The sequence below is a fragment of the Pseudonaja textilis genome, chromosome 1 (assembly GCF_049901715.1).
Source record: "Pseudonaja textilis isolate UNSWEBS1 chromosome 1, rPseTex1.2, whole genome shotgun sequence".
Lineage (NCBI taxonomy): Eukaryota > Metazoa > Chordata > Lepidosauria > Squamata > Elapidae > Pseudonaja > Pseudonaja textilis.
Window position 1 is genome coordinate 225052028 of NC_141990.1, and position 15607 is coordinate 225067634.

At 37.3% G+C, this 15607-nt stretch overlaps 1 protein-coding gene across 1 annotated transcript; it reads right to left on the minus strand.

Moving 5' to 3' along the window:
• Positions 1–94: 94 nt before the first annotated feature.
• Positions 95–11067, minus strand: TIMM10 (translocase of inner mitochondrial membrane 10). The gene is made up of 3 exons (XM_026719705.2): positions 10914–11067; positions 9943–10043; positions 95–403 (listed from the first exon to the last, which is right to left on the minus strand). The coding sequence occupies exons 2-3, from the start codon at positions 10011–10013 to the stop codon at positions 202–204; spliced, it is 273 nt and encodes a 90-aa protein (XP_026575490.1). The 5' UTR covers positions 10014–10043; positions 10914–11067; the 3' UTR covers positions 95–201.
• Between the last annotated feature and the right edge of the window lie 4540 nt (positions 11068–15607).

The following is a 15607-nucleotide window of genomic DNA, read 5'->3' on the forward strand; positions in this document are numbered from 1 at the left end:
AAAAGATTCCAGAGATGAGCTCCTTTTCCTTCACAAGGCACAATCATTTATCGAGCCTAAAAATGGAAGACAAAGTTTCAGCCCCATTAGCAGCTGGCAGAGGAAACACAGCATGGATGTTTTATTGGCAAAAGCAAGAATTTTGAACACCAGTCCGGACACAAGGTGTAGAGATAGGTTGGGAGAATCAGAAACAGGGGTTTAGGCAGGTCCAGTCCCTTGCTGCATCCGTTTCATCAGTTCTTCATCCTGCATTGAGAGTTCTGTCAGTTTCTTGCCCATCCGCTCATGAATGTCCAAATACTTGGAGACACAGCGATCCAGGCACACGGATTCCCCTTTTGACAGTTCTGCTTCCTTGTAGTGTGGAGGAACACATTTACGATGGCAGGCATTGGTCATTCTGTGATTGTGCAAGAAGAAAAGAGTTTGAGAAAACAGCTCATTCTTCAGAGTTCTGCATCTGCTTTTCATTCTGATAAAACATTGAAGACCATCATGCCCACAACTCTAATGGTATCTAAAACATAATGTTTCCTCTAAGAGTTTGACAATCTGTGGTGCAGCTTTGGTTTCTTTAGGATCAAAATTACAGATTGAGCCCTTCTTGATCTACAAATAGTCTAGACTATACTTTTGGACAGAAACTATCAATTCAATACTGAATTTTGTATATTGGACACTGCAGACTCAAAGCACCCTGAGTGACTTAGTTTAACCTCGTCTTAATATTCTAATCCAGATGACACTATGATGGAATGAGTAGCAGCACTTCATTCAGAAATCCGTATTTTGCCTCAGTAGCTGGATTACAGTAGGTTTCTTATTCTATTAACAATTCTTCAAATGCTTCTCTGCCATCACTGCTATCTTCTTTTAGCAGCCATTCTGATGAAAAAGCACAATCCAGTCAGTCAGTTACAGGTTGTAAAACAGACCATGAATTACTGCTATTCAAATGGATTAAACTTAGAAAATCAAAGAAAAAAAGGTATATCAGTAAAATATGACTTAGAGGCTATATAGTTGAAATACACAAGGTCAGTGCATGGTACATATTAGTATATTTAAATTACACAAAACTAAATCTGACAAGGTATGGTAAGAAGAGTTCCTATGGAAACCAAAGCAAAAACAAACAAGCCAGCAAACCAAAATCCCCAAAATTTTACCAAGGAAAAGATTCAAGTGTCTTTCAGAACAAGCTGTCATGATAACTGAGGAAAGATCAAAGAAAGGAAATAAGGATGTATGTTGACTGGACACAGACATTCCATATCAAAAAAGGCACGAAAAGTTACGGTTGTGAATAAATAGGGGAAAGTATCAAGAAAAATAGCAGTAAAAAAACCAGAAATCAAGGGAAATTTTTCAGCTCTGGTAAAATATTCAACAAAAAATATAGAAAATATCTGAATGGACAAAAGAGATTCAAGGAAGATGAAAAGACTACACTGGGATCATTTACAAAAGAGATTGTAAATTGACAAAGACATTTGAAGGAAGAGAGAATATATTTAGGAACTAGCCCAACAAGAACATGACTCGATAGAAAAGCTTCAAACGGGAATACATCAAATGCAGATGAAATGCCCACTGAATCCTTTAAAGTTGTAGGAAAAGAGGCACCGGTAGTTAATGCTGACATCTCTATGTGAGGCTTAGACAGTTGAAAATAAAGTGTATCTACCTATATGGGGCTAAAACAGGGACATATAAAACTATGCAGAAATTTCCAAAATCCCACAAGCTAATAAATAAATATTTAACTTTTTACAAAAAGCATCCATACAGGTAATCCTTGATCTACAACAACAGTCGAGCCCCCAAATTTCCATTGCTAAGCAAGACAGTTGTTAAGTGAGTTTTGCCCCATTTTACAAGCTTTCTTGCCACAACTGTTAAGTGAATCCCTGCAGATGTTGAGTTGATAACGTATTTGTTAAGTGAATCTGGTTTCCCCACTGACTTTGTTTGTCAGAGGGTCATAAAAGGGGATCCCAGGACCCTGGGATGCAGCAACCCTCATAAATATATGCCAGTTGCCAAGCGACTGAATTTTCATTACATGAACACAGGAATACCGTGACAGTAGTAAGTGTGAAAACAGCTATAAGTCACTTTATTTTTTGTTCTGTTGTAACTTCGAACAGCCCTTAAATGAATGGTTGTAAGTTGAAGATTACCTGTACATGGAAAGAGAAATGCCAAATAAAAAGGATGTTTTTAAAAAAAATAGAGGTGCAAAACTTTTCATTTTTAAAGAGTTTCAAACATGAAATTTCATGAAATGTTCTGCTTGAAGGAAAAAATTATTGTTCTGGATTGAAAATATTTTCCAAAATGCTTGAAGGAATCCATTTTGGGCATGCAAAAGTCATTGGTCAATTAGTCCTGGACCAAATAATGATTGGCACTTCCACTGGATGATAAAAGCAGCAAAAGATACGGATAGTCTAATCCAGGGGTAGTCAACTTTTTTATACCTACCCCCCACTTTTGTATCTCTGTTAGTAGTAAAATTTTCTCTAACCACCCACCGGTCCCACAGTAATGGTGATTTATAAAGTAGGGGACAAAACCCCTATCGCCCACCATGAAAGCTGGAAGGCCCACTAGTGGGCCGTAGGGCCCAGGTTGACTACCACTGGTCTAATCCTATCAGCCTTTCAAAAGGCTGTGAACGATTGCCTCTTTGCTCAGAGGCTGGGCCAGACCGTAATTATTGAAGCTATAGTCTGCATTTATGGTCTTGGTATCTTTTCAGATTTTTAATGAGGAGACTCGACTTGGGGTTTTTATATGACTGTTGATATTTTTTATTTGGTGCCCAGAGTTTCAATACATAGATGGGCAACCTTATAAAACTGATTAATACAGTAGCCCTCCGCTTAAGGCTACAGTTGAACCCCAAGTTTCTATTGCTCAGTGAGACAGTTCAGTTTTGCCCCATTTTACAACCTCTCTTGCCACAATTGTTAAGCAAATCACTGAAGTTCAGTTAGTAACATGGTTAAGCGAATCTGACTTCCCTATTGACTTTGCTTGTCAGAAACTCGCAAAGAGGTCATCACATGACCCCGGGACGCTGCAACTGTCATAAACATGAGTCAGTTGCCAAGTGTCTCGATTTTGATCATGTGACCATGGGGATTTTGCAATGGTCATGTGAAAAATGGTCATAAGTTGCTTTTTTCAGTGCCGCTGTAACTTTGAATGGTCACTAAATTAATGGTTTTAAACTGAGGACCAGTTGTAAATAAAAATAAAGAATTGAATAAGCAAATACTTACATACTTTGGGAATATGACACAAGTAGTGGATAATAAGTATGTTTGGCATATTTAGGAAAAAAGGTATAGATGGATGGGATTGAGGGAAGCCAACACATCTTATCAGATTTAGACTTTCTTACCTGTCCTTTTACATATAACTGTTACTACTAGTGTATGCCAGTTCCAGTTCCTTTTATTGGTATGTTTGTTTTTTATGTTTAAGTTTTGTTTTTTTTGTTTCCACTGATTCCCGAATGTCTGCTTAGTTTGCAGATATAAATATACATATGTTTATATATTTCTCAGGAAATAAGAAGCCTGTGTCAGCATATAAAAAGCCTATTCATATGAAAGATCAATGGAAACCAGGAAATTGAAAGAATATGGAAAGAGAAGAAAAACGGGGAAATCTCAGGTATTTTGTTTTTTTTTGTATTTATTAATCAATGGCAGTGACATGAAATAAGCTGTTGTAATGGAATAGGTGGATGACTTCGGGAACGAGGAGAAAAGATGCTACCCAGGAAACTATCAGAGGAGCGAGCAGGAGCCTCCTGTGGCTTAACAGTCAAAGAAAGAATATTGGGAGGGACCTGCCCTAAAATATCAAGCAATTAAAAGTGATGGTGGGAAGTTTGTACTTTCAGACTTACAAGATTGTTAATTCATTCATCTGGTTCTGTTTCCTGATTGTCGTCCATTTTGCGATGCTGAAAGTACTGTACAAAATTCCTGCCCCCACTTTTAACTGCTTGAACCAAAATTGGCAGAGATTGGTGACCATTCATAGAATTTTGGCTAGCATTCTTTTTGGACATAAGGAGAGACTATGAAATTGCCATTTGCAGTTGGGGGCAGGTGCTTCTTGAGAATAGACTGCAAGAACCGAAGTTTTTGCAGTCGACTCATGAATTGGGTGGCTGGGATTTCAAGTAAACTCACAGCCATAACACAGCTTATATGGACACAAAGTTTGCACAAGCATACTTTCTTAAAAATTTTCTGATGTAACTAATTTTGAAATATTTGGGGGGTAAAATAACTTTTGAATAAATTGGAGACCAGAGATATTTATGTGGGACTGATGGAAAGAGAGTTGGAGAAGTCATAGAACTTTGTTGTTGCATATGATAACTGCTGCAGATAACTTGTTATTATAGTGGTAAGTATCCCCACCTGTCACATGGGAGACTGGCGTTCAATTCCCCAACAGGGAAAGCAATAGAAGCTATATAGTATAAGCAAACGGCAAAGGTGATGATAGAGGGAGAGCTGACAGACTCTATTAACATAAGAAAAAGAACAAGACAAGGGTGCCCACTATCACCTTTTTTGTTTGTGTTAACTTTGGAAGTGTTAAACAGAAATATTAGAGATGAAAAGAATATAAAAGGAATGAAAATCAAAAAGGGAGAATTTAAGCTGCAAGCATTTGCGGATGATCTGGTTTTCATCTTAGAAGACCCTTTAGAAACAGCATCAAAATTGATAGAAAAGATGGAGACATATGGAAAGGTGGCTAGTTTGAAAATAAAGATAAGACAAAGATTTTGACAAAGAATATGCTATTAAGACAAAAGGAAGAACTGGCAGACCTATTGAAAATTCAAGTCACTAATAAGATTAAGTATCTGGGGATATATTTGACAGCAAGATGTAGTACATTAAAAGAGAATAATTATATTAAACTTAAACAGCAGATAGCGCTAGATTTGGCGAAATGGGAAAACTTACAACTGTCACTAATAGGGAGAATCTTAACAATCAAGATGAATAAATTACCCAGAATTTTATATCTGTTTCAAACAATTCCAATTAGGCTTGGAAAAGATTATTTTGAAGATTTAAATAAAATTGTGTTGAAATATATATGGCAAGGTAAGAAAGCAAGAATAAAGTTAAAACTCTTGCAAGATGCTAGAATTAGAGGAGGATTTGGTCTGCCTAATTGAGAATTGTACTACCAAGCTACAAAACTGATGTGGATTAAAGAATGGATAACACTAAGAAATGCTAGATTGTTGACATTAGAAGGACATGATTTGTTGTTGGGGTGGCATGCTTTTTTATGGTACAAAGGAACTAAAACACAGGGGTATTTTAGAAGACATTATATACGGGAGTCTCTGTGGTTAAACTGGGAGAAGACTAAAAGGCAATGTTATTTGAAAATTCCAGTCTGGTTATCGACTATTGAAGCATTTTCGTATCCTATAATATACAAAAAGAAACAAACAGTTAGATATGGTGAAATACTGAATGAAAAGGGTGAACTTAAATCTATGCAAAAACTAGAGGAATAAGGTATGAAGATGAATTGGTTTTCATATGCGCAAATACATTCAAGGTATGATAAAGATTCTAAAACAGGTTTCTATGATAAATTGACTGATTTAGATAAGATTTTGACAGGTACTGATGAAAAGGTGATTAAAAAACTGTATAGATATTTATTAGAAATTAAATTAGAAGAACAAGTTAAAGAAACTATGATTGCTTGGGGGAAGAATTTTGGATATGGGATTGATCTAGAGAAATGGCAAAAATTGTGGTCTCAAAATTATAAAATGACAATGTCAACAGCATATAAAGAAAATTTGTATAAGATGTTTTACAGGTGACATTTTCCCCCAACAAGAATAGCAAGAATGTTCAAGAATAAATCCGAAAAATGTTGGAAACGTCATCAGACACCTGGCTCATTTTACCATATGTGGTGGACTTGTGCGGATGCCAAAAAATACTGGACTAAAATCCACATGTGGTTGAAGAAAATGACGAAAAAACACATAGACTTGAAACCAGAGATATTTTTATTGGGAATTTTACCTGAAATTTATAGTAAAGACTTGAAATACCTGATTGTAAATGTATTAACAGCGGCTAGGATTGTATTTGCTAAAAACTGGAAAAATGAGAAGATACCATCACAGGAGGAAATCATTAAGAAAATATTGGAGTGTGCTGAAATGAGTAGATTGACATTTGAAATTAGAGAACAAGAGGATAAACAATTTTATAAAATTTGGGATCTTTTTTATCAATGGTTAGATAACAAAGTACAGTAATGAAATATGTAGATTCTTAGAAAAAAAACAATTCCCCAACAGGGAGCCTTCAATGCTTCTAGGTTTTTGTGGTCTGTCCACACCTTGAAGGGGATTTTACTGCCCTCCAGGAATTGCTTTCAAGTAAGGAGTGCCCAACAGACTGCCTAGGGTTCCTCCTCCCAGATAGTCCATCATCTCTCAGTCTCAGAGCTTGTGGGAGGTATAAGCACACGGCTGTAATTCTCCCTTTGCGTTTTACTGAACAAGCACCGCCCCCACAGCCACATCACTAGCATCTGCTTATATTACAAAGGGCTCATCTTGGTCAGGGCTTTTAGGACAGATTCAGCGGCTAAAAGACGTTTGATCTTCTCTAACATGGGCTTGGCACTCCAGTCATCAGTTTTGAGGTTGGCTAGGCCTGGGTTTAGCTTTCAACAAGTTTGTGATTGATAGGGCTATTCGAGCACATGTTACGCTGAACTGATGATACAAGTTAGCAAAGCTGAGGAAACTTTGTAGTTTTCTACTCGTCTGCAGAGGCTCCCGTTCTAGGATCGCTGGGACCTTCCCAGGATCCATTTCTGTGCCATTCTTCAAGCTTTGGTAGCCTAGGAAGTCCAAGCTGGTCTTATGGAAATCACATTTGGACATGTATGCCCAAAGAGGAAAAGAGTTAGTGAAATCTACAAAGGAAGAATGGTTGGTGAAGATGATTGGAACTTGCTGAGATAGCCAAATTCTCTTCTTTGATTAGAGAAAAGCCACTATCCATGTTAATTATTGATTAAAAAAACCCTTATAGACTTATTGCAGAAAAGAGAAAAAAATGAACTTATGATTTTTGGCTTTGATTAGACAGAATAGATGATAGAAAGAAGGCAGACATTTTGTAACTTTAGAAAAAGAAGGACATTTATAATTGTACTTATAACTGGAATAAAGAAGTTTGGAAGCCACTTCTTTGCATTTTTTATTTTCTTTTTAAAAAACTTTTTCCTTTCTTGCATTTCTAATTTTCTCTTTTGATTTTTCTTTTCTTGCCTTGCTTGTATTAGTTTTTATCTTCTTTTAAAAACTTTTTATAAACTTATTTTTAAAAGGGAAAGCTGTAAGTTTCTATTAAAAGACAGGTTGAGATGGTGAGACTTTGTTCATTCATTCACAAGGAATCAAACTTATGGTGCCATCTTAATAAGTTAGTTCAAATTCATTATGTCTTTATCTCTCATCTGAGGCTGATATCCCTAAACTTCCCATCACTTCTTACGTAGATTATTTTAATGTTAAGATGTTAAAAATTTGCTTTGAACATGTAGCTTTAAAAACAGCCTAACTTTTTCTCAGGAAAAAGAACAAGTAAAATACAGAGTATCCAGCATAAATATACTGCATAATCAAGTATGTAAATTTACCCAGTTTTAGAGGAGGTGGAATTAATCAATAGTCAATTCTCCCTTTTAGCCTCCAGTCTCCAATTCCAACTCCTACACCTGCATATCCATTAGTTTGTTCAGTTTTGCATCCTCAATGGACACACATGAAACTATAGCACAGCTAGGTCTTCCACCAATCCCTGCATGTTGGCTATGACTATAAAAAGGACTGTTATACCTATTCCTTTTGCTTTTTATCATAAAACTCACACAATAGTTAGGAACTCATAACTGTTCCCAGCAAACAGCTATATGTTGTAATTTGTTTACCCATATTATTGCTAAGCACACTATTAACATTTAATGAAAATATGCCTGTATTACTACTAAACTGATCTGTTGATCTGTCTCAGAAAAAAACACGTTTGGATTAAAACAGACCAGCACCTTTTTAGGCAGGTGCCATTTTGGCATATCTAATTTATGAGATTTATCCCCACTTAAACCCTTCATGGACTTCAGGAAGTTGATATAGCACTATTAAATGAAACAGTGATACTAAATACAAAGCTATATTAATACAAAAATATTTTAGATACCACATTATTTATCCCAATATATTATCAATAACCAGTTAAGACTGAATCATTTATTACTCATCTTCATTAATTACAAGTTCAATTTTAAGTTTTCTTTCTATAATTTTAGCTCTAACAACCATTTTAGCATTAATAGCACTTTCTTTATTATAAGTATCTAATCAATAGTTTCCAAATAGTGGGCCATAGACTCTGAAAAACTGCAGTCATTGCAAGAAGCCCACAATACATATGAAACATTAAAAAACCCACTTACACTGGTTTTTGGGTTGTTTTGTTTTTGCTGGGAGAGGTACTTACAAAAAAGAAGGCAACTTCACTGCCTTGAAGTGGAAGAGAGCAAAATACTGGGCAGATCTAGGAGGAGACTAAAAGAAATAACGGCAACCATCTCTCCTTTTTTTTTCCCCTGGGTAATGCTAGTATTTCTCTTCCTCCCAGCATGCAAGTCTTCCTGCTGTTGCCACACTCAGTGCATCATGGCTGGAGATTGCCCATAAATGCTCTTGCCCCACACTAGTGATATTACTGTACCTATATTCCCCCCTCTGCTTTCTTTGCCTCCCAGAGGTATCCCGTTATCTCACCAGGCTTCTTTCATCTGCTTCAGTTTATTTATTTATACCTCCTATTTCTAAACTGCCCATCTCCTTCAAATGGGGACTAAGGGCAGCATACAATATAATACGACCGATAAATAAAACATAAAAATATTAAAACTAAAATTAAATTACATTAATTCTTTCTTCTTTTTCTCTCTCTGTTGCATATGTAATGTTGTTATGTTTTTTTTTTAATTGTAAATTCAATAAAATTTATTAAAAAAAAATTATAGAATAGTGACTATTCAACATCAGAAGATTTTTAAAAAGTTCGTTCTTATATTTTTCCTTTTCTCATAAATTGACAATCTCATTCTCTGGTACTATGGTATGCTTCATCATCTGACTTACCGCCAGAGCTGCAGAAGTAGAGGAGCTCACATCTTCTCAGTCATATCACCAAGCATCTCCACAATTAAAAGCTCCTAAGCCTGTCCAGCAGGGGTGGGGTACGAGAGAGTTAACTACCGGTTCAGGATTTACGAGCTTCCCTGCAGGCTGCAAGCCGTGCGCCTGTAAATTGTCATCAGCATGCTGGGTGCAGAGAAGCAGCCTTTGAAATAGCCCTCTTTTCCTGCTTTTCTAACTGCAGCTGTGCCTCATTCAGCAGCTGAAGTTGAAAAATCAGGAAATAAAGATCAGGTAAGAGCCCAAGTGGGTGGGTGGGCAAAAACATCAGCAGACATTGAACCGGTTCTATGTCTGCTGCTCTTCAGAGCTACCGGTTCTACAGAGGTGGACAGAACCTGTAGAAACCCACCCCTGCTGTCCAATCACCTGAGTGACAAGCATGGAGGTCTCACTAAGCCCCAGCATTTCATGCACTGGCCACCATTGCCTAGCAGAAACAGCTTCCTTAATCAAAATTCAAAGACAGTTGGAGTTTCCTTGTAAGGATCAATTTGGCTAACCGTAGATACCTATGACTGTATTCCAATGGTGTAGTCCAAAATGAATGAGATAACAACTCTGTTAGCTTTTTCATGGGGTTAAAAAGCTAAAATAGCTTTTAAAAATCTTGTACTTATAAATGTTAATACCTGTTGTACATATCAGCCATCATCTCCACTTCCAGCTCAGCTGCCAGCTGCTGAGCCCTCAGAGGATCCATCGCAACTTCAAGTAAATGGCTTTTTTATAGCTGGAGAACACAAATATTAGAAGCTAGTAATTCTATCAACATAAACATATGCACACTCGCATTCACTAACTCAATAAAATTGTATGTGCTCAGTATTTTAGAAACCTCTTTCAATAACCTAATTCTACTGGCTAATAAAATGTGAGAGTGCATCAATCACTTCAGGTCCCATTTGCCACTTTAACCAATCAATGTCATGGCAAGAAAAAGCCATCATATCAACTCTTGAAGCAGAAAGAGACAGGAGTTAAAAAGCCTCAGAATAGGAAAGGATAATAAGAATAAGAATAATAATAATAAAATAATAATAATAATAATAATAATAAGAAGAAGAAGAAGAAGAAGAAGAAGGCAATTACTTGGGTAGAAATTAAATTTTAACTTGTACACATTATCATTTTGCATTTTATATTTTAAAAAATGTATGTCATATATAGTATGCTTTATTTTAATCGGGATGCTTCTGACACGAATAAACAAACTTGATAAGAGGAAGGGCTTTCTCTCTTAATCGTCTGCTTTTGTGCACTTTTGTTATATTGGGAAAAAAATTAAATGAAATTTAGGTTTAAAAAAAAGACCTGAAGTAGAATGACGGAAGCCCGAATCTCAAAGCTTTTTCGCTCAGGGTGAGCTCATTTGGCGGCTATTTGCTGGCAATGGTGGGAGGGAGGGCGCGTCTTTTGACTAGCTTCCCTTATGAAAGTGAGCAAACCCATTGGTGTTTCCAACACTGCCTTCCCCATTTTTCCCCAATTCCTGTGCCTGCAGCCTCGCCTCCACCGAAAAGACCCCGCTCCATCCTTTTTCTGCCTCTCTAATAAACTTCTATATAAACAGCCTCCCGCTCTCCTCGCTATCAAAACTCACCTTCGGCCCAGGTACCAACCGGAAGCACGAGGAAGCAGCACTTCCGCCAGTGTGCCTTTGGGTTCATGCCCTTCGTTGGATATCATAGAAACTTTCCGGACGGAATCTGGCCTTCTCTAGGCAGCTGGAGAAGTTCTCGAATTAGCTCAGTCCAATACTGTACGATTCTTGACATCACGTGCCAGGCGAAGAGCCTACTGCGCAGCTGCAGCGTGATGGGAGCCATTTATTTCTATTTCAAACCATAGAGAGAGGAGGAAGCCGCGAGGAGAAGTCTGAGATATGGTGGCTAGCGCGTGGCTACCTGAGTTCACGGCTGGCATGGCTTCTAGCTGGGGAATTCTGGGAGTTGTAGTCCAAAACGTCAAAGAAGGCTGTCCTGATGTTCCAGAGCATCGTAGGAAAAAGAGCAAGCCAGAGGGGATCGGGTGTTGTTGTTTTTTACTGAGAGAAGGGCAAAATAAACTAGAGCTGCTATTTTATCAATGCACCTTTGCACGAGACGTGGGGCGATTTGTTGATCTTGTGGTCGCCTTTGCAGCAGTCGCTGATGATTCACTGTACCTAAGGCTTTTTCAACACCACTTTTCTGGGTTCGGGCGATAGACGGAACTCTAAGCTAATCAACCTGTTCGGGTTTCTTAGAGCATATAGAATAAAATGTTGTTTCCAGTCACGAGAAATAACGCTGGCACTTTATTCTACTTTGATCTGTTAATATCTGATCAATTAACAAGCCTTCCCGAAGAAAAATAAGCATGTAATCTGCAAATATAAATTTATAGAATAACTTTATTGTCACTTTGAATGTACTCTAATCTGCATAAATTAAAATGAAATTTTGTTGCATACAGCTCTCAAAAGGTCACCACCTTCAATATGTACTACATAAACATTGTCACCTTATTTTATCCCACTTTTTAATGTGCATACAGAGAGATATCAACTAAAAATGTGAATTATCTTCTAGCACTTTGGGAATATGTCTATAGAAACACATATATACAATATATGGTGATATGTCAACATCCTCAAAGGCTTTTTGAAAACCTAAATATTTCCAAATCCCTCAAGGCTCTTGAGTAAATTTAGAGATCATGGGATAAGAGGATATATATCTTTATAATTACATAATCTAACAAAATCAGAAAACAATGTGTAAAAATCTGAAAACTCTGTAAAAAATAAATAAGAGAGTTTGCTCAGTGGAGAGAAATAAGAACTGAAGTCCAACAAGAATATATTTTGGGATCAGTGCTTTTTTAAAAAAACATAAATCTCCTTGACTTAAGGGTGGCAGCAAGGCAGCCAAGTTTACAGTTGATTCCACTTGGTAGTTATTCAGGGAGATGTTTTCCAGCTGATGTAAGACCATCATCTACCAGGGATATTTTAACGTGAATTCCTGTATAATTCAGATACTACAGATCCAAGCTCAGTAACCCTAGAAAAATCCTAATTGTTACATCATAATGTTGGGTTAATGTTAATAATGTTTATTGTCTAAAAAGGAACTGCACTAGTTAACCTGAATACAACAAAGCAATGTATTTTTTTATTCCATGCGCTTTAAAAAATTTAGTTGAAAGAACTATTCAACTCATTGAGTCTCTTCTTCCTAGTGTTATTCTTGTGCTCGTGTTATTCAACTTATTGGGTCTACTTCTATATAAACATGCACAGAATACTAGATTTCAATCTATTTTTTCACCTAGTTATTTCACCTTGGGCAAGTGTATCATCCAAAGATAACTGAAAATTTAATATGATTAAGGACTGATAATTGTACTGAATATATTTGTTGGTTTGAGAAAAAAAAGATTGTAAGTTGACGACTTTGGAAACTGAGAATCATCTAAAGCCTTTCCATCTGTCTCATCAAATATAAAGCCAACATTTTGGTCTCCTACAGATTCTTGCCAGCATGCTCATCATTATGCCTCCCTAACAAAACCCCATGTTGCACATATGTGATAGTCCCCTAAGAAAATATTTTATTACACCCTAATGCAGGAGAGTGACAGGTATTATTCATGGAATCTGCGATAAAATATGATAAGGTGCTTGTTCATATTGGGCCAAAAAAGAATGAGATCCAGCACAGGCAGCAACTCTTATTTTTCAAAATGTTACATACTTGCATTTATTATTGTTTGAGATGTTGATGACATCTATTATGCCAGCAGTCCCCAACATTTCTGGCACTGGGGACCAGTTTTGTGGAAGACAATTTTTCCATAAAGCAGGGATGGGGTTGAGGGGTGTAGAATGGTTTCATGCACAACGTAGATCATATGCATGCATTTGCCTGCCGCTTGCACGGCCCAATTCCTAAAAGGCCATGGACTGGTACTGGTCTGTGGGCTCGGAGTTGGAGGGCCTTTTATTATGCCACTCCTAAATATTTTCATAATACCCTCTCTGGCCCTCATAAAAAGGCATTCTAAGTGGCAAGGTTTTAATGTTATGACAGGAAGATCAAGAACATCTCTTACTAGAAATGCACATACATGTATCACAGCAGCTTGTATTTTATACATTATCTGCATGCAAAACTAATTTCTCTATTATTAAATACATGGGATGACCCCAGTCAGAGATTTTACATTGTTTATTGAAGAATCTGACTAGCAAAATCTTTGCAAAAGTTGTAAAAACTTCCCTGTTGCAACCATTAGAAACCATTGGTTCTGTGTTAAGCAAAGCCAAATCTATATTCTATATTGAATTTGTCTGTGACCATAGAGCAAACAAACAAATTGTACTGATATCTCTGAAAAGAAGCTGCAGGAAACTGTTCATGTTGCTATATTACACTACCTGTATTGACTAAGCTTCCCAAATCCTGTCTGGTGGACTCTTTCCTTAGATCTAGTCTCAGGGTAATAACTTCCCTGGATAAAATGGCATCCAGGGCTAATGCCAGCTAAGGAAGGTGTTCTAACATTTCTGGAATTTAAACCTAGGGCCCAGACCTCTTTGTAAATTATGTCCTGAGAGAAGAACGAACTGCGGCTCATTTTGTGAAGGGCTATATCTGTCCTTTTTTCCTTTGTACAAGGAAGAAACTTAGAGGGACAGATTGTCTGCCTGATTATTTTCTGAGACTAGATGATTTCCTGACTTTGGGGTTTACTGTTGGTCAGCGCTGAATGAAATTTGATTTGCCTTGTGTCTGATTAGCTTCTGCAGTGGCAACTGATGTAAGCAGACACTTCATTGGTACGGTTCACGTTGCAGAAGCTTTAAAACATCAGACAGCCTCTTTAAAAGTAGGCCACAAGAAGTTTGGAGACAAAAAGAATAAATGGGTCAGATAATTGACCATTCAGGCTGCAATGTGGGATGAGCTTGAGCAACCCGTATGACTTGTTATCTTTCTATATTCTGTATTTTGATTGGCACAAACAATGATACCACATCAGGCAAGGGGGTTAAGAATGGAGCCATAGCAGGGGTGGGATGCTACTGGTTCTGCCCAGTTCTATAGAACCAGTAGCTCTGAAGAGCAGCAGACACCGAACTGGTTTTGTGTTTGCTGCTGTTTGGCCCACCTGCCCGCCTGGGCTCTTACCTCCCCTTTATTTCCTGCTTTTTCAACCTCAGCTGCTTTGCACGGCACAGCTGAGGTTGAAAAAGCAGGAAAAAAGTGGCTTTTCTAATGCTGCACACCTGCGCGCAGCACTTTTCATCTGTCCGGGCAGCACAGCTTAAGGTTTTTTACACGCACGCACAGCAAAACGTAGTCACCAAACCGGTAGTAATAACGGTTGGATCCCACCCCTGAGCTATGGCTCCTTCCATAACTCAAAAGAGGACCTGTTTCACAAGGAGAAGATTCTAAATTCTATTCCTGACAAAAACATAGCAAAGGAACTCTATGGATGGGTGTTAGTTAATAGTCCTTGGGCAAAGGTGCTGCCATTCAGTTGCTGAGCTGGATTAATGGACAAGTAGCTTGACCTGATAGAAACATATTTCTGTGAGTTCCAACTAGATTTTAAGTTTCTTGAATCCAAATAAGTAAAAGTACACACATAAACACGTGCTAGTTTATAATGCTGGGACTATGCAATCTTAATTAGCTCAACAGGACTAAGATTACTGTTTGGTCCAAACTTTGCTTGTCTGTCAGTTAGATACTACTTTTCCTCCATGAAGAAAAAAATATTTACAGAGGAATTTTTATATTTTATGATTAGAATAGCAAACCCTGGAGGTGGACTGAGAGAATGTAACCTGGTCCAAAGTAATCCAGTGAATTTCCATGTCTGCGAGTGGACTTGGATCTTCCTACTGCTGGTATGTCACTTATCATTACATCATACTAACACATAGTATTGTGGTCACTGAAAGTACTTGGCATTTCAGTTAAATATATTTAGTTCATTTCCATTGTTTTCCTTTATATCTACTTTTTTCCTTCGGTTCAATCATGTTTAATTCTTGAAAACTGCCTGGACTTCCTGCAGTTTTCCTGACAATTTTTTTTTAGAACTGGTTTGCCATTATCTCCATTTTCAGGCTGAGAGAAAGTTGTGCCTAAGGCATGGAGTGGTCTTTCAAATTCTACCCTGATGCCTTAACCACTACATCAATCTGGCTCTCATCCTATTATTTAGGTATATTTATCATCTGTTAATTGATAACAAACTGTAATGTATCTAACAGGGGATGCTCATTTTTTATGTTCA

Excerpts from the sequence above, each read along its gene's own strand:
- TIMM10 (XM_026719705.2), bottom strand. The coding sequence starts at position 10,013 with ATGGATCCTCTGAGGGCTCAGCAGCTGGCAGCTGAGCTGGAAGTGGAG. Across the intron at positions 404-9,942 it reads ATGGCTGATATGTACAACAG|AATGACCAATGCCTGCCATC; the intron begins GTATTAACATTT and ends GCACAATCACAG.